Source organism: Palaemon carinicauda, chromosome 7 (assembly GCF_036898095.1).
Source record: "Palaemon carinicauda isolate YSFRI2023 chromosome 7, ASM3689809v2, whole genome shotgun sequence".
In the NCBI taxonomy this organism is placed as follows: Eukaryota; Metazoa; Arthropoda; class Malacostraca; order Decapoda; family Palaemonidae; genus Palaemon; species Palaemon carinicauda.
The window spans coordinates 161,006,069-161,027,978 of NC_090731.1; the positions used below are offsets into that span (position 1 = coordinate 161,006,069).

The following is a 21,910-nucleotide window of genomic DNA, read 5'->3' on the forward strand; positions in this document are numbered from 1 at the left end:
GTTAAGTCCTTAAATGAAGCCGAGTGTAAAGGCTCAAATCTGTCACTCATGAGAAATTTAAGGACAACATCCAAATTCCAGGCGATGGGAGCTGTTTGAATCTTCTTGGTCGTATCAAAAGACCTAAGTAAATCTCATAGATCTTTATTATTAGAAAGGTCTAGGTTCCTGTGTCGAAAAACCGTCGCCAACATACTCCTGTAACCTTTAATAGTCGATGACGAGAAGTTATGCTTGACTTTAAGGTCCAAGAAAAAATCTGCTATTTGGGAAAGCGATGTACTGGAAGAGGAAATCGCGTTAGTTCTACACCATTCCCTGAACAACTCCCACTTGGACTGATACACCTTGATGGTTGAAGACCTTCTTGCCCTTGCAATTGCCTTGGCTGCCTTCTTCGAAAATCCTCTAGCTCTAGCGAGTTTTTCGATAGTCTGAAGGCAGTCAGACGTAGAGCTCGGAGGTTTTGATGATTTCGGGCCAAGTGAGGTTGTCTGAGAAGATCGGGTCTCATGGGAAGGCTTCTCGGAACATCCACCATCCATTCCAGTACCTCTGGAAACCAGCTCCTTGACGGCCAGAACGGAGCTATCAGTGTCATTCTGGTCTCCTCGTGTGAAATGAACTTCTGAATCACTTTGTAAAGGATCTTGAACGGAGGGAAAGCATAAACCTCCATGTGTGACCAGTTCATCAGAAAAGCGTCTATGTGTAAAGCTTCGGGGTCTGGAACCGGAGAGCAGTAACACTCTAGCCGTTTGGTCTTCGCGGTGGCAAAGAGATCCACGAGAGGTCGACCCCATAACCGCCACAGACTCTTGCAGATGTCCGGGTGCAGAATCCATTCTGTGGAGAGAACCTGACCTTTCCTGCTGAGTCTGTCTGCGCTCACATTGTTGACCCCCTGGATGAACCGCGTCAAAAGAGTCACCTTCCTTTCCTCCGCCCAGATGAGGAGCAGTCTTGCAATCTCGAACAGAGGCCAAGAGTGGGTCCCGCCTTGTTTCACAATATAGGCCAGAGCTGTCGTGCTGTCCGCATTGACTTGGACCACCTTGCCCCTGATCTGCTTTTCGAAGCCGATGAGAGCTAGATGAATAGCTAAAAGCTCTTTTTGATTGATGTGGAGAGAGGTTTGCTCCACCGTCCAAGTCCCTGAAAGTTCCTGCTTCTCTAGAGTGGCTCCCCACCCCGAATTGGAGGCGTCGGAACACAACACGAGGTCTGGGTTCCTCTGAAGTAAAGACAAGCCTTCTTTCAGTCTGGGCTCGTTGTTCCACCATTGAAGATGAGACTTGATGGAAGTCGAGATGGGAATGCAATCCCTGTCGAGGCTGTCCCCTTTCTTCCAATGGCGGTTGAGATGAAACTGAAGAGGACGCAAGTACAACCTCCCCAGGGTCACGAACTTCTCTAACGACGAGAGTCCCCAGAAGACTCATCCAATCTCTGACGGAGCAAAGATCTCTCTTCAGGAACGTTTGGACTTTTAGGAGGGCTGCTTGGATTCTCACCGACGACGGAAAAGCCCGAAAACTCCGACTGTGAATCTCCATCCCCAAATAAAGAATCTCCTGGGATGGAATGAGTTGTGATTTTTCCGAGCTCACCAGGAGACCCAGTTCTCTGGAGAGATCCAAAGTCATCTTGAGGTCCTTCAAACAACAATCGGCTGAGGAGGCTCTTATCAGCCAATCGTCCAGATACAGAGAGGCCCTGATTCCCCTCGAATGCAGCATGCTTGCCACGTTCAGCATGATCTTGGTGAACAATAGAGGAGCCGTGCAGAGTCTGAAACAAAGAGCCCTGAACTGGAAGACCTTGTTTCCGTCCATGAACCTCAGATAACGTCTGCAGCTGGAATGAATCGGAAGGTGGAAATAGGCATCCTGAAGATCTAAAGAGACCATCCAATCGTCCTTCCTCACAGCTGCCAGAACTGTTTTCTGAGTCTCCATAATGAACGTCGAGTTCTGGACGTAACCATTTAGCACACTTACGTCCAGAACCGGTCTCCACCCCCCGGAACTCTTGGGTACTAGAAAAAGGCGGTTGTAAAACCCCGGAGACGTAACATCCTGCACTTCCTCTATTGCTTGTTTCTCTAATAAAAGAGACGTCTGTAGAAGCATAGCTTGCTTCTTGGGACCCTCTCTGTATTTGGGCGAAAGATCCACTGGATCTGTGACTAAAGGAGGATTGGTCAGGAAGGGGATCTTGTAGCCTTCCTTTAACACCTGGACGGACCAGGGGTCCGCTCCATTCCTCTCCCAAGCCTCCCAAAAGTGAGTCAACCTGGCCCCCACTGCTGTCTGAAGGAGAGGGCAGTCAGACTTTACCTCGGCCGGACTTGCCCCCTCTGCCTCTAGGCTTCCTTCCTTCTGGTTTAAAAGAGCCTCTTCCAGAGGACTTCCCACGAAAGGACTGAGGTCGAAACCCAGAAGAAGATTCCTTAGGTTTACGAGAGGAGAATGACGGAGGCAAACCTTTCCTAGTCGAATGAGTAACTAAGTCATGTGTGGCCTTCTGCGTGAGAGCAGTAGCCACCTCGCCTACCAATTCCTGAGGAAATAAGGAGTTAGACAAAGGTGCGAAAAGAAGGCCCGTTTTCTGATAGGGAGACACTCCTGCGGAGAGAAAAGAGCACATCGTGGCCCTTTTCTTGAGAATTCCAGCTGTAAACAAGGCAGCAAGTTTGTTGGAGCCATCCCTCACACCTTTGTCCAAGCAGGACATCAAATGAACCAAACCACTAGTGTCCGTTTCCGTCATATCAGAGACCCTCTTACTCAAAGCCCCCAAAGCCCAGTCCAAAAAATTAAAAACTTCGAAGGCCCTGAAAAGACCTTTAAGCAAATGGTCGAACTCTGGAATGGACCACCAAATCTTCGTCTTCCTTAAGGCAAGACGACAAGAAGCATCTACCAAACTTGAAAAATCCCCTTGAGCAGAAGAAGGAAAACTCAAGCCCAACACTTCACCAGTCTCGTACCACACACTAGATTTAGAGGCTAACCTAGCGGGAGGAAAGGCAAAGGCCGTCTTGCCAAAAGATTTCTTGGAGTCCAACCAAGAACCCATTAACTTCAAGGCCCGCTTAGATGATCGAGAAAGAACCATCTTGGTATAAACTGGAACCTTAGTAGCTTTACCTAAGATGAATTCAGAAGGCGGAGAACGAGGGGCCACAGGGGTAAAAGAATCCGGGAAAATTCCAGTCAGAATAAGCATAAACTTGCGAAGGTCCACAGCATGCTGATAATGCTTCTCCTCCTCATTCTCAGAGACTTCCTCAATAGGATTATCCTCATCCGACTTTTCCTCTGGTTCATCTTCTGGCAGTGCAGCAACAGCCGCAGCCTGAACCGAAGGAACAACGTCTGGATGGGACTGCCTGTCAAGGCCAACATCTGTGTCAATCTGATGGGGAGAAGTAGAAGTAGATTGATGCGAAACACGGACGTGTAGACGATCATCCTCAACCAACAACTGCCTAGACCGCTTAGAATCCGACTGCTGTTGAACAGAAGAACGCTTGAAATCAGAAGGTAACTGTTGAAGATCGCCGCGAGGTCGCGTAAAGTCCGAGGACTGTTGCTGCGAACGATCAAAGTAGTCAGGATGTCGACGCTGCAAACCAATGTTTTGACGCGCCGCGTCCAAAAGTTGTTGCCGCGGGCGATCCACTACTTCAAATTGTTGACGCGTCTCGTCCACTTGTCGACGCCGATGTTCTTCCCCGCGACCAGAATACGAAAACTGGTCAACCAAAACTCTCTGACGCGACTCATCAAAATCAACCTGGCGTTGAACACTATGACTGGGAGACCGCCTAAGTGATAACTCGTCAAGACCAGATACCATCGAACGTTTGTGCAATAACTGGTCCGACATCGAACGCCCAGACACAACGCCAACACCTGGTTGATAAGAATCCATCAACGACGAGAGTTGTTCCTTCATAGACAAAAGCGCAGACCATTTCAGATCAACAGAACTCCTAGAAGGAAGATTCGCACCAACGTCACCACGCATTTCGGGGGAAGAAAGGCAATCCGATGGAAGAGGGGGTGCATGAATAGTAACAAGGTCCGAATCGGAAGGAATCATATCCACACGAACACGGTGATCTGAACGTTTGGCCGGAGTGCAAGCGCTGGGAGAACGGAAACGTTCCGGTGAACCCCACGAACTACATCCTGGACGCACAGGCGATTCCCGACGCTGTGAATCAACATGGGTCCGTTTAAGCGGTCTAGACGCTCGACGCCAGATCTCACTCCCCGACCCTTCATCGGAAGACGGGGATAACGCATGAACCTCACCTTTCCTACGGTGAGGGTGAACGACCTGAGCTACGGCAACAGGAACGTTCGAGGGGACGTCTGCACGATTGATGATGCTTCTCGTTCCCTTAAGCCGTTCGACATTACTTCTCCCATGGGTTCGAGAGCTCGAAAGAGGTCTTAGGCTAGGTCAACGACAAGATCGTGCCGACGCACCCTCCGCAACACTAAACACATTATCAACACTTGTCACAACACCGAGAGAGTCACGATTCTTCGGTACCACATCAGACACTGAAACACTTTCCACAGTTCCGATAGGCTCACGGTTTTTCAATACCTTTAACTCGGAAAAGATAGTATTTCTATCGGCTGCTAAGGACTCAACTTTCTCACCAAGAGACAAAATAGCAGTAAACATGTCCTTCATAGTAGGTTCCTGATCTACCACCACAGGGGAAGGAACAGGATTAGGAACAGGTAAATTAGGTAAGGCTCTATCCACAGATCGGGAAGAACTACGCCTAACTATCTCTCTCTAGTCTCCTAACATAACGATCGAAAGTAACAAAATCATCATTAGTTAAGGAAAGACACTCATTACACCTATCATCTAATGAACAAAATTTACCCCTACATTTTACACAAATAGAATGAGGATCAATAGATCCTTTAGGAAGTCGTGTACGACAACCCTCACTAACACACCTACGCTGAGCAGGGGAGGAGTCGGCCATTTTTAAAGCTAACGTGAGAGACCGACAAGCAAAAAGTAAGGGAAAAAACAATAAAGAAAATCTCAAACAAAAAGATTTCAAGATAAGAACCAAGGAAAATTAATCAACGATAGCTTAAACTCAAAAAAGAACGTTGTACATCACCAAACAACTTCCCAAGAGAGTAAAAACACGAGAGCGAACTTCTATATGTCAGTCAGCTATGACGGCAGAGAGAAGAACTGGAGTTGGTGTGTAGTTCCACCTGTTCTACCGCTAGGGTGCGGTTGGTACACCTGGCGTATCTTCGATAGCGCGAGATTTGAATTTCTGCCCTGGCGTCAGGGACTTCAGCTCTTTTATATAACCAGCGGGTAAGTTTTATATTTAAAAAATAAAGCTAATCTCTCCCCTCGGAACTGAAGTATACTGTACATACAGAGAGAGATTGGGGAAAGGGAGACATTGCAGATTCAGTAAGTGACCAAGCACCGATAGCAGAGCCACTGTACTGTGTGCCAATACTTCTTTCTAGTGTGAGACAGTTTTCAGCACCACACTGCACTCTCACTTGTGAGAGTTTGTACAGGAAAAAGAAGAATGGAGGCGCCCATCGTTCCACCAACAGTGCACATGTTCATATACCAAAACACCTCCTTAGGCTGGGTTGGTTCTCGTTATTACGCTGTCACTCCCACACGTACACAGGGAGATCTGTCAGAGTCTATACTGTACATACAAAACTCCTATCGACTGGTCTTCCTGAACTTCTTCAGTGATATCTTCTACTTGTTCTTCTTCTTGAAGTAACAATGTCTGAAGAATCTAAATAAGATGAGGCAGGGGAGGAGAGCATATCATGCTTCTATTAGTTCACCTTCTTCGGGATCGTGGAAGGCCACAGGGTACTCTTCAAAGCAGTAGCGTCAACGCTAACACGTATTAGACCCTTTATCCCTTCCAGTGAGTCAGAAAGACACTGCAGGGGCAGAAGAAAGGTGGCATCCTTTCTATTAAATGTCCAGTGGCAGCAAAACATCCTCCTGCCAACGGGGCACTAGCTATGTCCAAGGAATGCCAACTTAATTGGGTTCATGGTGTCGGTGTAAAGCCAAACTAGCGAGGGAATGACAGCAAACATTCATGCCACCCAACAGGAACAAATTTATGGTTTATACAAAAAACAACTGCATATCCTTGTCTTCTTTCTTTAATGTATCCTTTGTGTATCTACATGCTTATCCATTTCTAAAAGCGAATGTAAAAATCAGCCAAAATTACTGCTTGTAGATGAAGTTTAAAGTAAGTGTTTAACTGCCACCTGTTGGGAGTTAACTACCTTGTTAAAATTTCAATGGCTGTACCAGCTCGCTGAAGGCAAACTCCTATCAAAGGACGATGGTTTGTATTCATGTATAAACTAACTACCTTATGCACTATATGAAATTGTATATAAGAACTATTTTTTGTATTAAGTGCATTATTACCACACTGTACTCTGCACTTTGGTCTCTGTACCTCTACAACTTAAAAATGTGTTTATACAGTATGAAATATAATTCATCCTTTTCATCATGTGAAATCCTGTATACTTCCTTTTTATCTTTTTCACTCCCTGTTTATCAATGAGACTGTAATTCTAACCTTAAAGATATTTTACATTATTACATGAGCACTGTACAGTTCTCTAAGATCTGCCAAGCATATACTCAACTACCTTCTTCTTCAATTCTTCCTCTTATCCATTCCTGGCCTGTTGAACATTTAGTATCAAAACTTTACCTTCTGCTTTATTCAATTTCACAAAATCAAGCCCAAACACGAAAAAAAGAAGTAAAGACAAATGTTAAAACTTAAACAACCCTATTATTAATTAATAATCTTTCATTTACAACAAAAATTTTCCTCCACTTTTACCTACAGTCTTAATCATTATCGTTCAAAAGAGTACAAAAAAATACTCCTAAAACTAAGTACATATACAAATACTGTATCATATTAATGACATGTTGAATACTAATAAATAAGAGTAATGTAAAACGTAGATTTATTTACCTCTGGTTCCCCAGTGTCTAAGTTGGTCTGAATAAGAATCTTGCCGATACGCACATCCTTGAGTACCTCACAGAGCGCATTCTCCATAGTCTCCCCTGCCCGTAATATAGACACACCACAAATCTTTTCCGTTGCAATTCTCTTTCCTTCATATGGAACGCCCTGAGGAGTCTCCACTGTCACATCCTGCTTAAAATTGAAAAATTGAACTTAGGTCTGAATTCCTTCAAAACCATCAATCAAGTTTAAAGATTTTCCCCTTGCAAGAAAAATCTGTCATCCACTATTAGATCTATAAAGTAGGCTATTACCATATGTGTGCTATTATTATTATTATTATTATTATTATTATTATTATTATTATTATTATTATTACTTGCTAAGCACTAACCCTAGTTGGAAAAGCAGGATATTATAAGCCCAAGGGCTCCAACAGGAAAAAATAGCACAGTGAGGAAAGAAAATAAGGAAATAAATAAACTAAAAGAGACGTAATGAACAATTAAAATAGAATATTCTAAGAACAGTAACATTAGAATAAATCTTTTATATATAAACCATAAAAACTTCAACAAAAACTAAAGGAAGGGAAATAAGATAAAATTAATATAATGATGTAGTTCTTAGCAACATGCTATTTACCATATCCCATATAAAGATAAAATGCTTAATTTGCCAACAGAATCAACTTCCTCTTTTATATTAACACTCCCTATATCCAAATTAACAATGGCCTTGAACAGCTCATCATTAAAATTAGAGAACACTAACATTAAACTTTAAAATGGGTTCCACAAGGCACAATAAGAGTAGTGAGACCCAGGCCTATATGGCTGAGGACTATGAAGCGTGAAGTAGAAAATGATGAATGGAGAAGGATTGATTTAAAAGCTCAAGATAGAGACGACTGGCGAAATCTAAGCAAGGCCCTTCGTGTCAATAGGCGAAGATGATGATGATGAACATTAAACAAGGACTTGATTATAAAATTGAGTACAGAGGCCAGGACTGGGACTGGTGAGGTATTCAGCACTCATGTAGATGCCTTTCTCCATTGCTACAATGATATATGTTTCTTCTATACTTATAAGTAGTCCTCATTTATGAAATATACATAATCTTTTTAGGAAGCTTTTCCTTTTAAAGACCTATCTCTAATATGGTTAACCCCTTCGCTATGAGGCATCGGATACCCCCTCAGTAGATACATACAGCACAAGATCTGTCGCCATCGGACACTTATTCTATGATAACCTGTATTTCCATGTTTATTTGTTCTACTGCTGATTACAGAATAAAGTTATCAAAAGTGCTTTTTTTCTATTGTATTTTTCTCTACTTAACAGAAAAGCACAGTGCTTTCATATACTTTTCCTATGAAAAATTCTTTCTATTCATTGTGATTGTTGCGGGCCATCCGTGGCCGAGCTCTCCGGAGTGAGGCAGCGGCAGCCCGCGGTAGGCGTGCGCGAAATGAATGTCATGAGAAGAGATGAACAGTATATTGGGAGGAGTGTGATGGAAATGGCGGTACAGGGAATGAGAAGGAGAGGGAGACCAAAGCGAAGGTGGATGGACAGTATCAAGAATGACCTTCGATCAAAGGGGCTAACCGGTGATGAAGTGTGGGACAGAAGTAGATGGAGAATGCTGGCCCTCGCCCAGAAATAGATTTTTCCTTCGTCAAAATCCCTTTTTTATTCGATATATTTTCCTCTTTTGAAGTAAATTCAGAAATCTTCCCCCACATATGATCAAATCCATGAATAAGAAAGGCGGTTGTGTTACAATTAATTACTCTTCTGGATTTTGATGTTCTTTTATCATTTTCATTTATAACTAGAAAAATCAAGTAAATCTTTTTTTAAGGCATATTTTTATAGGTATTTCTTATGACCAAGGTCACTTAAACAGCCTGACTCTCCTCTCTCCACCCTCATACCAAAGGACTTAAGTCATATCTGATGATATCCATTTATCAAATGTTAAAAGAACTTAATTTTGAAAGAGTGAGGAATAAACACAGACAAATTTAAACCTTTGCATTCCAAATATTGAGAGAGAGAGAGAGAGAGAGAGAGAGAGAGAGAGAGAGAGAGAGAGAGAGAGAGAGAGAGAGAGAGAGAGAGAGAGAGAGAGAGAGAGAGAGATATCCTCAGATAACGACAATTCATTCGAACAGGGGTTTAGATAACTAACGTACATAAAAAAAATCCTGATACAAGGTTCGGTTCGTCCATACGACAAACTACTTACCAATGCGGAGAGCAACTAACACTAATGAGTAGTGTGTTAAGCATCACTTTACCAATAGTTCATCATCTTTGTTTACAAGACATATTTGGGATTTTGATGCTGCTCTTTTTTTTTTTTATTCTTTTATTCTTATGGAATTCTTTTTTGATGTGCATCATGTCTGGAAAGCATAAGGGAGACTTTTGATAGCAGTGTCCAGGCCAACGACAAGAATAAAGGTAAGAAATTAACAGATAATTCCCCTAAAATCAAAATTATGAGTTAACATTCCCAAGCTCCAGGAATGTCGACATTGATAAATACATGGTCCAACTCTTGGCAAAAGGTTGAAGCATATTTCACGGTGCATTTGTACACAAAAAGGTAACCAGCAACTGAGCTTAATAGAACTCATCCTTCTCAGGTTTACATATTCCTGGACCATCACAAAAGTGTTGTCCTTTTCTTCCCATTTAATGTCCAACAACATTAGAAATGTACAATTTAGGATAGAGGGTTTTTATCAGCAGAGGAATACTCGTCTGAGCAAACCTCAATAATTCTTTTATCTATTAGATTACAGCTCTTAGCTAACAAACTTTTTTAAGGCTTTAAATATAAGTAAAATATATGGTTAGTAGACTGTATGAAAACATAAGTTGAATGGAGATATTCAACAATTTCTAAAAAAAAAAAAAAAAAAATGCATATTTTTTCTGCAGTTTGATCAATAGTGCACACAATAACAACTATACCAAATAATCTTTGCAGATTATAATGATAGAAATAATTATCTTCAAAACACTCATGCAATTTGCAAAAATTCCTAAAAGGAAATGCTGTTGAATAAATTATATTTCTTTACCTCACTTAGAGATTTGATTTATTCTAAGCAATTTTTAATTCTAAGAGAAATATTTCAGATCATATATAAATGGCCATATCACATAAGATTAACCAACAAGATGCGTTTGGATGAAGATAGCTCACAAAAACCAGTGTCTCAGCTTTATAAAATAATAAATTCATAATCGTAACAAAAAATTCTGTTGGAAATAAAATCATGCTTTCCTAACTTGGTTTTATTCTGGGTTACTGTGGCCTGATTGGTAGCGTCTCTGCCTGGTGTTGGCCAGTCGGGGGTTCAAGTCCCGCTCAGACTCGTTAGTGCCATTAGTGTCTGCAACCTTACCATCCTTGTGAGCTAAGGTTGGGGGGGTTTGGGGGAGCCTATAGGTCTATCTGCTGAGTCATCAGCAGCCACTGCCTGGCCCTCCCTGGTCCTAGCTTGGGTGGAGAGGAGGCTTGGGCGCTGATCATATAATATATGGTCAGTCTCTAGGGCATTGTCCTGATTGCTAGGGCAATGTCACTGTCCCTTGCCTCTGCCATTCATGAGCGACCTTTAAAACCTTTAAACCTTTAATTGCTATTCATCTTTAATCCAACAAAGATTTAAAATCAATTATGTATCTCATCACAAAACTGATAATAAACAGGCAATATCTTAGCTTTATAAATGGAAAAGTGTTGAAGAAAGTGAGAATGGGCAAGCAAAAATCTTTCAGATCAGAAAAAGTGAAAGCTAATAGAAAATCAAGAGAAAATAAAACAGTGGATGACAAAAAGAGTTGAGAAGACTTCTACTGCATTTTGTGACTTTCTATAACTATTAATATTATCATCTTATTATCCTGGATATGTTGAAACTGAGTCCATGGGACATAAAATATTGTAAAGTGTAACCATCTACCTTTTATTGAATGATCCCCACAAAGTATTAGCTCTGATACTTACCGTAAATGGTAACATTGCCAGGGCATGCTCTATGACCAATCTTATTAACCTCTTAGAGTAGAAAATAAATTCATCTCGTGGGGTATCTTTATTGCGTATGAATGTATGGAGACCACGAATCTGAGGTGTGGATGGCAGAAGATGGAGGGAATTTGGTCTAACCATACCTAAGTTGGCATGTGCTAATTTTTCTCGAAGCTTGAATCCTCTCTGTAGAAAAAAAAAAGAAAATATTGCAAAATCCACGTGTCAAATATACTATACTTTGCAATTTGCAAGTACTGTACAGTGAACCCTCGTTTATCGCGGTAGATAGGTTCCAGACGCGGCCGCGATAGGTGAAAATCCGCGAAGTAGTGACACCATATTTACCTATTTATTCAACATGTATATTCAGACTTTTAAAACCTTCCCTTGTACGTAGTACTGTTAACAAACTACCCTTTAATGTACAGAACACTTAATGCATGTACTACAGTACCCTAAACTAAAACAGGCACAAATATTAAAGGCAATTTTATATCATGCGTTTCCTAAACACGCTAAAAAGCACGTTAAAAAATAGCAACCAATGTTTTGTTTACATTTATCTCTGATCATAATGAAGAAACAAACTGGAGGTAGAGCTTTGCTTTTTACCCAGACATATTTCCCATACTATTCCCTTAGAACTACATCACATCTTCCTACTTTAGATATATATATATATTTATATGTATACACATATACATACCTACATATATACATGCATACATATATACATAAATACATGCATACATATATATATATATATATATATATATATATATATATGTTACTGTATATATATGGGTTATGGAAAAAATCCGCGAAGTGGTGAATCCGCGATGGTCGAACCGCGAAGTAGCAAGGGTTCACTGTATTGAATTTCATGTCCTCCATGCACTTAAAATTGCTTTAATAACATGATGCTAACTTTATGATAGCAATCAAACCTATACTAAACACTACATTAATTGCTATTTGTTCTCCATACTATATTCAATTCCTTCTTATTTCAATATTATCAACTTATCAAAAACTACTAAAAGATGAAATTTGGCATTTTTTTAGCTCTGCAAATAACTATCCTTAATACATTGTTTCTAATTTTATGAGCTAGTAGAATATGCTTTTCAGTTAGGGTCTTGAGAGCATTCTTGCGATCGAGACCCTTTCAACAGCTTTATCAACTACATTCTTGAATCTATTTTTCCCCAAACTAAAACTGTAGCTATCAATAGCTAAATCATCATCATCAAGAACTTTTTTGTGTGATCAGCTCTTCCCTTTACAAAGGAATAAATATTTCAAGATTAAAAGACTCCAACTTGCCTGTTGTAACTGCGTCATGACATTCTGGGCGATAAGATTAATGGCAACTTCATTTTCACCACCTCTAGGAACAATGATGTCTGCATGAACCTGTTTAAAAGGCATTCACACTGAACATTAGTTGTAATAATAACAGCACTGCTTACTGTTTTGTTTCTCCCTTTTTACATATCCCTTCATTTCCTGCATAAAATTTTCATACAGACTTATTATTTCTGTCAAATTCTATCCCATAAATGACATGGATCACCTATTTTTTCAATGAAATAAAAATGTCTCTTTAACAATATTAAACACAACAGAATACACAGCACTGAATATAATTATCATTAACTAGTAGTTTAATCAAACTTACCATTGAAGGAGCAATATAATAGTCGAATGCTGGTTTTACAAATTTAAAATATTGTTTGAGGACACCATCTAGTTCTCTTCCTCTGTCGGCAATATCTCTGCGCAAACGTCTAACTAATCTTTCATCTGAATCTGTGTCTACGAAGACTTTCATGTCTAGGAGCTGAAAGCAACAGGAAAAATTAATATAAAAGCAAAGAAAAATACAACACTTCAGTACAGTATATGATAAATCTCAATATCAAAAGTTCACAAACCACAGTCGAACAAAAAACATGAGACCCTACAGTATGCGTGATATTTTTGATTGCCTTATTTTCCCCGTTTCTTTTAGCAAATATTCGTATACAGTACCAGGCTAATTTTGGAAGAGACAATAGAATTATGCCTCGGGTACACAAATTAAGTTTTGCAAGGTCTTCAAGATCAAGGTTTCTTGATCAACTTCATAAAATCAAGACTAGTTCCATTTTACATTTTAGGCATCTTTACTTATCGTGTCTGACACTTTCTGCATAACCATAACATAAGAACTGTAAATACATAAAAGAGAAGACAAAGAAATACGACGAATATAATTTAGAGAAATGTGCAGCAATTCGACAGAGAAAAAATTTACATTCTCTTTCTGATGGATTCAAAGAAAATTGTGCTCCTGAAGTTTATGGGAGACTAGCTTAAATATCTTACCCTCCAATTCTTGAAGGAAAAATAAATAAATAGGTATCTTGGTCACACGAGTTGTATATGGGACTGAATGCACTTGTGTTAATATAAGAAAATGACATTTTAGCCATAAAACAAATTGTTTTCATTACAAAAACTATATGAAACATGAAATATAGACGTTCTACTAGCCAAAAGTTCAATAATCTAAATTTTCAAAATTCCAAGCAGAAGTCTTGAGTTTGGCCCTTTAAGAACATTGTATATTTTTATGACAAAGAACATTACATTTCTTAGGCACTTTGAAAAAGCACTTTTGCTGGAATTCAGTCTTATAACCTTTGGACTTTACACAGCACTAGTTACTAATGTAAGTAATATTTCATCTAGAGACTTAACGATACTCCAACAGTAACAACTCAAAGTTTTAGTTATCCTCCCCTTAATTTAGAATCTTAAGAAAATCCAAAGCGGAAAAGACGACTCCAATGATTTATATGTATGATGAACTTAGCTCAATGTAAGCACAATAAATAAATGACATACCTTTAACACTTCCGGACTATAAAATGCCAGAATTCCTTCAAATATTATGACATTGGCACCATACATGGTTTTCTGAAAGGATTGTAAAACAATTGATTAAATCAATAACATGACAGTTTCGTAACAGATAAATGTCCTCATCCTAAAAAATACTTTAGTAAATAAAGTTCTGACTTCATGATACAAGTCTTTCACCAAACTAATTGTAAAACTTCGGAAATGAGTTGGATTATTTACAGTTTTTGTTTCTCGACGATGAGTGACGAAATTATATATAGGCACTTCCACCTTTTTCCCCTCTCGTAACCTCCCCAAGGTTTTAACCACCAACTCAAAGTCAAAGGCATCTGGGTGATCAAAGTTATATTCATTTCTAGCAGCTTCTTCATGATGCTTCTCCGTTAAAACCTGAAAGATATAAATAAAAAATTTGAAATAGTCAATATCTTTATGCTATATGAATAACTAGAACATTTTTCCTTTGTAAAAATTTAAAGACAAAAGCACATTTGCCTACTTTCTTTCGAGTGACCTATACCTTGAGCAAAGGAATAAGAAAGGACCAAACAAGATTCTCTGGTCCTGAGGAACACTTATGTCATGTGATCAAGTACATGTTTCAATTACAGTATATACTTCTTTATGAATTTTAGTCTGGACCAAGAGTTAACACAGCCTATGGTATAATACATAAGATATAAAAATCACAGTACAGTACTGATAACCAAGGGATTATTCTTCTATGCTGAACAATATCTGATGAAAGTTAGCAAAACAAAATAACCAAAAAAATTTGACTACCGGTAACTACACACTAAATTCATAAAAACTAAAACATGGACAAGGAACTCGGTAAAATATATGAAACTGTAGTAACAAAGATCAACTAAAGAATTTGAGATAAGCTAGCAAAATATTACCTAAAGCTTTAATCGCTATTAAATTCCTTGCAGATAAAAGTAGTGAAAAAGTGAAGGGCCATCTTGGACTATGGAAAATGCAATACAGTACACTGGCACCCATGAAAATGCCTCTTAGAGATGATCATGTAGAAAGCTTTTTATCAGCCATATATTCAAGACTTCCAAGAGATTGTTAAAAAATATAGATCCCTTCTCCTTCAAGGTCAATTCTTTGACTACAAACTCCTGGCCTAGAGCCAGAATGAATATTCTACCCCACAAATTCATTCTTTTGTATAACCTACGATAAAAAATTCAAGTCAAGATGTAGAATGCTGATGTAAATATTTGCAAATAATAATACTGAAATATGACAAGAGATGAAATCTATAGAATGACATAAGGATAAGAAAAGGAAATAAGCCATCACCCACCTTATAGAAAGAATCTAGAGAAAGAAGAGTAACCCACGGCACATCCAGTTCTTCTATTATTTTTCTGGCAACTGTAGTCTTCCCTGAGGCACTACCACCACACACACCTCAGAAAAGAAGCAAAGTTTCATTAGTGCATTAGCCTACTTACAAATTATACCTCTAACAATCAATATAGGCATAATGAAAGTACAGTACACAAACCTAATATCTATAGAACTTTGGTAATATTTTATTATTTACGCCATTCATATAATGCAAAAAAGTTATGCAAATTGCAAAATTTCCTATTATGCAGACTTAATGAACACTGATGAAACACGGGACAATGAGCGGTAATGCCTAGGGTATACCAATAAACCAGAATACTTTTTTGACACTAATATATACTGTACTGCACTAAGATTAATAGCTAAAATAGAGCAATACACATTAACATTCTCACCAAAAAAGAAGTGATGAAAAACTCAAATACTGCGAGTAATTACTCATTCACCAAGCAAACAGTGTGCAAAAAACATGATAAAATATTGAGGCCTCCACACTAATAGCTAGCCAATACAGGAGATCATTAAATAAATAGATTTGTTTGTGAGAGTATATGCCTGACCATACCTATCAAGAGATTAAAGATCAGTAGATTAAGACACTTGCAAACAGTAAAGACACTTAAATTTAAACTTTAAGATTTTATCAAGAGAATCTTGAGCACGTAAAAAAAAAATACAACCAGTCGTGGGTATACAATCATTTGATTTACAACTTATCGCTATCGCGACATTTGCTTCAAGAGATTGAATTCTTAACAATTATTGTCATGATCATCAAATCTCTTAAAAGCCCAATCAATAAGAATTACTGTATAGAAAGGATACAAAATCGGTCATTCCATAAAATCTTTGGTTGGCATCTTGTGCAATGAATCTAGAAGTGAACACTGAAATGATGTGTTGTGATTCTTTCAAGTGTAACTCTGTGAATGTGTCACGGAGTTTTAGATGTAGTGGAAATAGTAAAATGCTGGCAACTTTAAAAATAAAAAGGAATCTCCTATTAAAGGACAAAAGTTTTAAATTTGTGAAGAAACAAATTTAGCTCTAGCAAACCATTACAAAAATTGTATTCCATCCTACCTACTTTAATGTTTTTAAAATACAGTTGAATTAGAACAAATATTTTAAAATATGGTTTTACAAAAGAAATTTTATTACCTATAACAAAAGGCTCAATCAACTGTCCTTGGCAATCATACCAAGGAGGTCGACCCGCAGTATAGATAGTTCTACGTCGACCTCGTAAGATAGGCTCCCTTATTCTTGTAGTTTGTGATTGAGAAGTTGTGCGTTGGCGTCGGCTTCTTGGAGATCTTACTGCACCTAGAATTATGGTAAACTCAGTTATAATGAATTTTATGAACATCCCCTCAATTATGTTTGTGGTCACAAAAAATAACTCAAATTCACCAATCTCCCTGAATTATATTTGTGGTCACTAAAAGTAACAAATTCACTAATCTCCCAGAGTTATATTTGAGGTCACTAAAAATAACTCAAATTATTAGGTATCCTGGGATGCATATCAACAAGGAACATTCACCCATGAGTAAGGAAAGATTGCAGCGACTAATGTATCAGTCTCCTGACACTGATTTGACCCCAAAGCAGGGTATGCCAGCACAATCATATATAAGAGGAACTTTCAAAATCTTACAGAAGTATGGACTTTGCTGCAATATTTCCAGATGGGAAATCTCTCTTTTTGTAATCCAACATAGCTTAAGTTTTAAGGTCAGAATTATTTGTACCTTTCAAGAGACCAGGCCATGCCCAGAGGGCTCCTTTTTCTTTGAGAATGGTCACGTAAATGTAAGCATGTTATGATTAGCAGCTTATTTATGAAAAAAAAGGCCCTGAATATGCAAAAGTAATATACTGGTATGCTGTTAAGTAATAAGAACTACGGTACCTTGCGTAGGGTTCTGTTGTGGTCCAGCAGACGAGGGTCGAGGGGTGGTGGGCTGAGTTTCCTCATTCTCACCCATATCCATACTTGCCTCATCTTCTTTCATCTGTGTCACAGCACTATCCTCTCCTCCACTAATGGAAAAAAAATTATATATATATATACATATATATAAACAAAATAAAGTTTACTCAAATTCTTTTAAATGACACTTTAACAATATTGGTTGCATTTTAATGGCAGTGACTTACTATTGGATCAGATGATAATGAATTTATAAAATCCTATCTCTTCTTTGCTAACAGCATTACTGCATTGATTATCAAAATATAACATACCACAAAAAGAACAGATTGTCACAAAATTATTTTTCCTTAGAAGCCCTCCAAAAAATTCTCAACTATAAACATCCCAGTGTTAAAGTATTGTATGCCTGATTTAAACAAACCAATGTAGCATTTTATTGTTTTATTATGCGTAATCCCCTTCAGTCCAACATCGTGAAGTCTTTAATATCTTGAGGCAAATACAGTACTGTAATCATTAATTATTATATCAGAATACATTCAATTAAAACATTTTAAAAAAGCAGATCATTTCCACGTAAAACAAGTTAGAGAGTTAGTTACCAAATTATGTGCAGTATGAGATTTTGGGCCAAAGAAAGCCAAAAGTGAGTCAGTGTGAATTACTCTAATATATAGATTATGTCAGTTGGATAAGAAATTTAAAAAGCAAAGTTAAAAAAAGAAATTTGTAAATTTTATCTAAATTTTCTGATCATCACTAAAATATAAAAAAAATTAAAAGTACAGTACTGTATAGTAATTTGTACTTTTCATAGCTATATATACCTAAATCCTTTGAAATAGGGATACAGTATGTCTTCAACATTAACAAGATTGTTGATTAATGACAGGTGACGTGAGCCACTTTTTTCCTTGGACCTAGACAGAGAGGGGGTTGAAGTAGGAATTTTAATTTAAAGAGCTTTGTATAGCTAGGAAAAATAAAAATTACTTCAATTTTTTTTTATTTTTCCCTACTCATATACAAACTTTTTCATCTTTCAAACTAGGGAATCTTACTCATTGGTGGGAGGGTAATCAACCGTCAACCCAGGGGAATCGATCCAATGACCCAGTGTCCCAGTGTACTGATCCACATGAAATCGTGCACCAGGTGGAAACGGTCTTCTCTCAAAAGACAGGAGAGATTGCTCGAAGTCCTACAAAACTTCTTGAGATAGGCCTTCTTGGACTTCTTCAACTTCTTCTTCTGAGAATTCGCAGAATCAGGAAGGGAAGAAGAATAGTACAAAGAAGACGATAGCTTCGCATGAATTTGTATTCTTACCCTCATTTCCAAAGGAGCTGGTTTTCCAACCTGAGGGACCAATTCCCTGGTACTGGTGCTAACAGCAGTCACTGTTGCACCAACCTAACATGTCTGACCGACCCCGAAGATACGAGTTGACAATACAACCTTATTCTGAAAGCGTATGCCAAACCGAAATTACATCACTAAGGAGAAGATGGCACCATGACACAAAGTTGGCAAGGAGAGACTGATTTTGCTGACTTGGCTTCTTGGGGGTAATGCTTCTGGCGACTACAAGCTGAACCCTATACTGGTGTATCAGGCTGAGAATCACGTGGCCCTCAAGGGTCAGGTACCCATCATCCGGAAGTCTAATAGGAAGGCATGGGTGACCCTCTTGTAGTTTGAGGACTAGCTTTTCAATCACTTTGTGCCTGATGTGGAGTGATACTGTAATAGGAAAAGCCTACCCTTTTAGGTGCTGCTATTACTGAACAATGCCCTTGGTCAACCTATCAGCTTAGCTGACTTCCATCCCAATGTCAAGGTGGTTTACTTTCCGCCTGACAATTTTTCCCTGTTACAGCCAATGCACCAAGAGGTAATTGCTTCCTTCAAGACCTACCATCCTCATAGGACAATTGCTATGGCTTTGGAGGCAACAGAGAAGGACATGTCCCTCAAGTTATTCTGGAAGTCCTACAACATCTGAGATGCCATCAAGACCACTGCTGAAGCTTGGGATGAAGTAAAGCAACCCAACATGAATGGTGTCTGCAAGAAGCCTTGCCCCCAGATTGTCAACAATTTCTTTAGCTTCTAGGAGACAGTTGAGGCTGTCACCAAGGTGTTGACTTAAGTAAGCAGCTGAATCTTGAGGTGAATGCTGATGATGTCACTGAGCTCCTGGCATCTCATGAAGGGGAGTTATCTGCTGAGGACCTCATTGAGCTGGAGAGCCAGATGGATGTAGGAGAGGAAGACACCCCAATCCCTGAACCCTAGAAATTTACAGCTAAGGGCCTAGCAGAAGATTTTGCCCTACTAGAGGGAGCAATGGCTAAGTTTGAGGAAAAGGATCCCTGCATGGAAAGGGGGGATCATGGTGCTGTGTGGTGTTACAAGATCTTAAATGAGAAGAGGTTGCAATTTGGCAAAACAAACCAGTGTTTATACTTTGAAAAGGTAGAGAGATCTGCACCTGAACCTCAACCCTCTACCTCTGCAGCTTCTCCAACACCACCTCCAACTTCTCCAGCATCTCATCATGACTTTTAAGTTTCTCTAAAATCTCATCCTGACTCTCCAGCATCTCAATCAGGAGGTCCAGCTCCTCTTCCATCTTCTCCAGCCACTCATCCTGCCTCTGTAGCATTTCATCCCAAATCTCCCACTCCTTTTCCAGCTTCTCCACCATCTCATCCTGACTCTCAGGCTCCTCCATCATCTGATCCTAGGAAGAGGCATGGTTGTTGAGCTATCCCAAGAGGGATGTTTCTCTGAATAAGCCATGGGCTCTTGTGAAGGCCCCAACAGAAAAGGTTCCTCCTCTGCAAGGTCTAGAATTATCAGATCATCCCCGGATGCAAAGTCAACAACATGGATAGGGGACCCATTTCCAAAACCCCTAATTGCTCAATTTGGGATGTCAATACCAACTAGATCTCCGAGGTCCTTGCTGGGTAAATACTCAGCAGATTCCCCGATCTTGGAAAACCCTTTCGTCCACATAGGAGGGAAAACATCCTTGGCTCTATGGTGTTCCAAGCAGCACTAACCTAGTCCAAACAAATGGAACATCCCTCAAGGTCCAAGCCCTACCCCAAACAGCAGAACAATCACTATGCACCTGACAACACTCGTCACCCCATCTAGAGTTAGCCAGGTTATTACATCCTACTTAGATGCAGTTAGGATTAATTTTGTTCTTTGTAATATAAACAATTTAAATGAAAATCACAAATTTTGAGTAATTTGTATTTTTCTTAACAGTACTTACCTCGAACTACTTTCTTAGGAGTATCTAGGATCTTCTCCCTAACCGACCAAGACTTTTGCGCAGTTCCCCCTATCTCCATTTTACCTTTTCGGGTCCCTCCGGGGCGGATGGATACGTGCCCTGAGGCGGCCCGGGGTCAGCGCGCATGGGTGCGCTACTAGGTCTTTTTCGCCAGTAAGCATGTGTGTTCTAGTTCGAACTCCTGTAAGGCACCCGGGGCAGGATAGGTGGGCAATAACACGAAAGTAGTTCGAGGTAAGTACTGTTAGGAAAAATACAAAGTGTTGGGGGCAGTTAAGGGAGTAGTAAAAAATAGAGGGTTGGGCATAAATGTAAAGAGAGTTCTATATGAGAGAGTGATTGTACCAACTGTGATGTATGGATCGGAGTTGTGGGGTATGAAAGTGATGGAGAGACAGAACTTGAATGTGTTTGAGATGAAGTGTCTAAGGAGTATGGCTGGTGTATCTCGAGTAGATTGGGTTAGGAACGAAGTGGTGAGGGTAAGAACGGGTGTAAGAAATGAGTTAGTAGCTAGAGTGGATATGAATGTGTTGAAGTGGTTTGGCCATGTTGAGAGAATGGAAAATGGCTGTCTGCTAAAGATGGTGATGAATGCAAGAGTTGATGGGAGAAGTACAAGAGGAAGGCCAAGGTTTGGGTGGATGGATGGAGTGAAGAAAGCTCTGGGTGATAGGAGGATAGATGTGAGAGGGGCAAGAGAGCGTGCTAGAAATAGGAATGAATGGTGAGCGATTGTGACGCAGTTCCGGTAGGCCCTGCTGCTTCCTCCGGTGCCTTAGATGACCGCGGAGGTAGCAGCAGTAGGGGATTCAGCATTATGAAGCTTCATCTGTGGTGGATAACGGGGGAGGCTGGGCTGTGGCACCTTAGCAGTACCAGCTGAACTCGATTGAGTCCCTTGTCAGGCTGGGAGGAACGTAGAGAGTAGAGGTCCCCTTTTTGTTTTGTTTCATTTGTTGATGTCGGCTACCCCTCAAAATTGGGGGAAGTGCCTTGATATATGTATGTATGTACTTAAAATTTGTCATTTGTTCCAACACGGAGTACTTACTTCGAACTACTTTCTTAGGAGACTTACACTTTAGGAGGCGGGGGTGGACTTACAGGCTCGAAGACCCACCACTACCATCCCAGGACACGGGACCTAGATAGGCAGCTAGGTCCAGACAACACACAGAACAGGGTAGGAGAGTCAGGGGAAGCACGCAAAAGTCTACCTGTTTGTATAACTGACCTTTATGTATAATACGGACATGGGCTT

At 39.6% G+C, this 21,910-nt stretch overlaps 1 protein-coding gene across 6 annotated transcripts in view; it reads right to left on the reverse strand.

The window, feature by feature from the left end:
* Positions 1 to 21,910, reverse strand: part of l(2)k01209 (lethal (2) k01209) — an 81,621-nt gene that overhangs the window by 23,297 nt on the left and 36,414 nt on the right. For 5 of the 6 annotated variants that reach the window (XM_068377064.1, XM_068377058.1, XM_068377063.1 and 2 more), the window contains exons 2-10: positions 17,310 to 17,440; positions 16,556 to 16,720; positions 15,345 to 15,451; positions 14,246 to 14,416; positions 14,009 to 14,080; positions 12,798 to 12,959; positions 12,443 to 12,532; positions 11,090 to 11,299; positions 7,058 to 7,246 (exon numbers count right to left, since the gene is read on the reverse strand). In XM_068377064.1, coding sequence (XP_068233165.1) covers positions 7,058 to 7,246; positions 11,090 to 11,299; positions 12,443 to 12,532; positions 12,798 to 12,959; positions 14,009 to 14,080; positions 14,246 to 14,416; positions 15,345 to 15,451; positions 16,556 to 16,720; positions 17,310 to 17,412 — 1,269 coding nt within the window. In that variant the 5' untranslated portion in view covers positions 17,413 to 17,440. The remainder of the gene's footprint in view (positions 1 to 7,057; positions 7,247 to 11,089; positions 11,300 to 12,442; positions 12,533 to 12,797; positions 12,960 to 14,008; positions 14,081 to 14,245; positions 14,417 to 15,344; positions 15,452 to 16,555; positions 16,721 to 17,309; positions 17,441 to 21,910) is intronic. The other variant, XM_068377060.1, reaches the window with a different exon arrangement.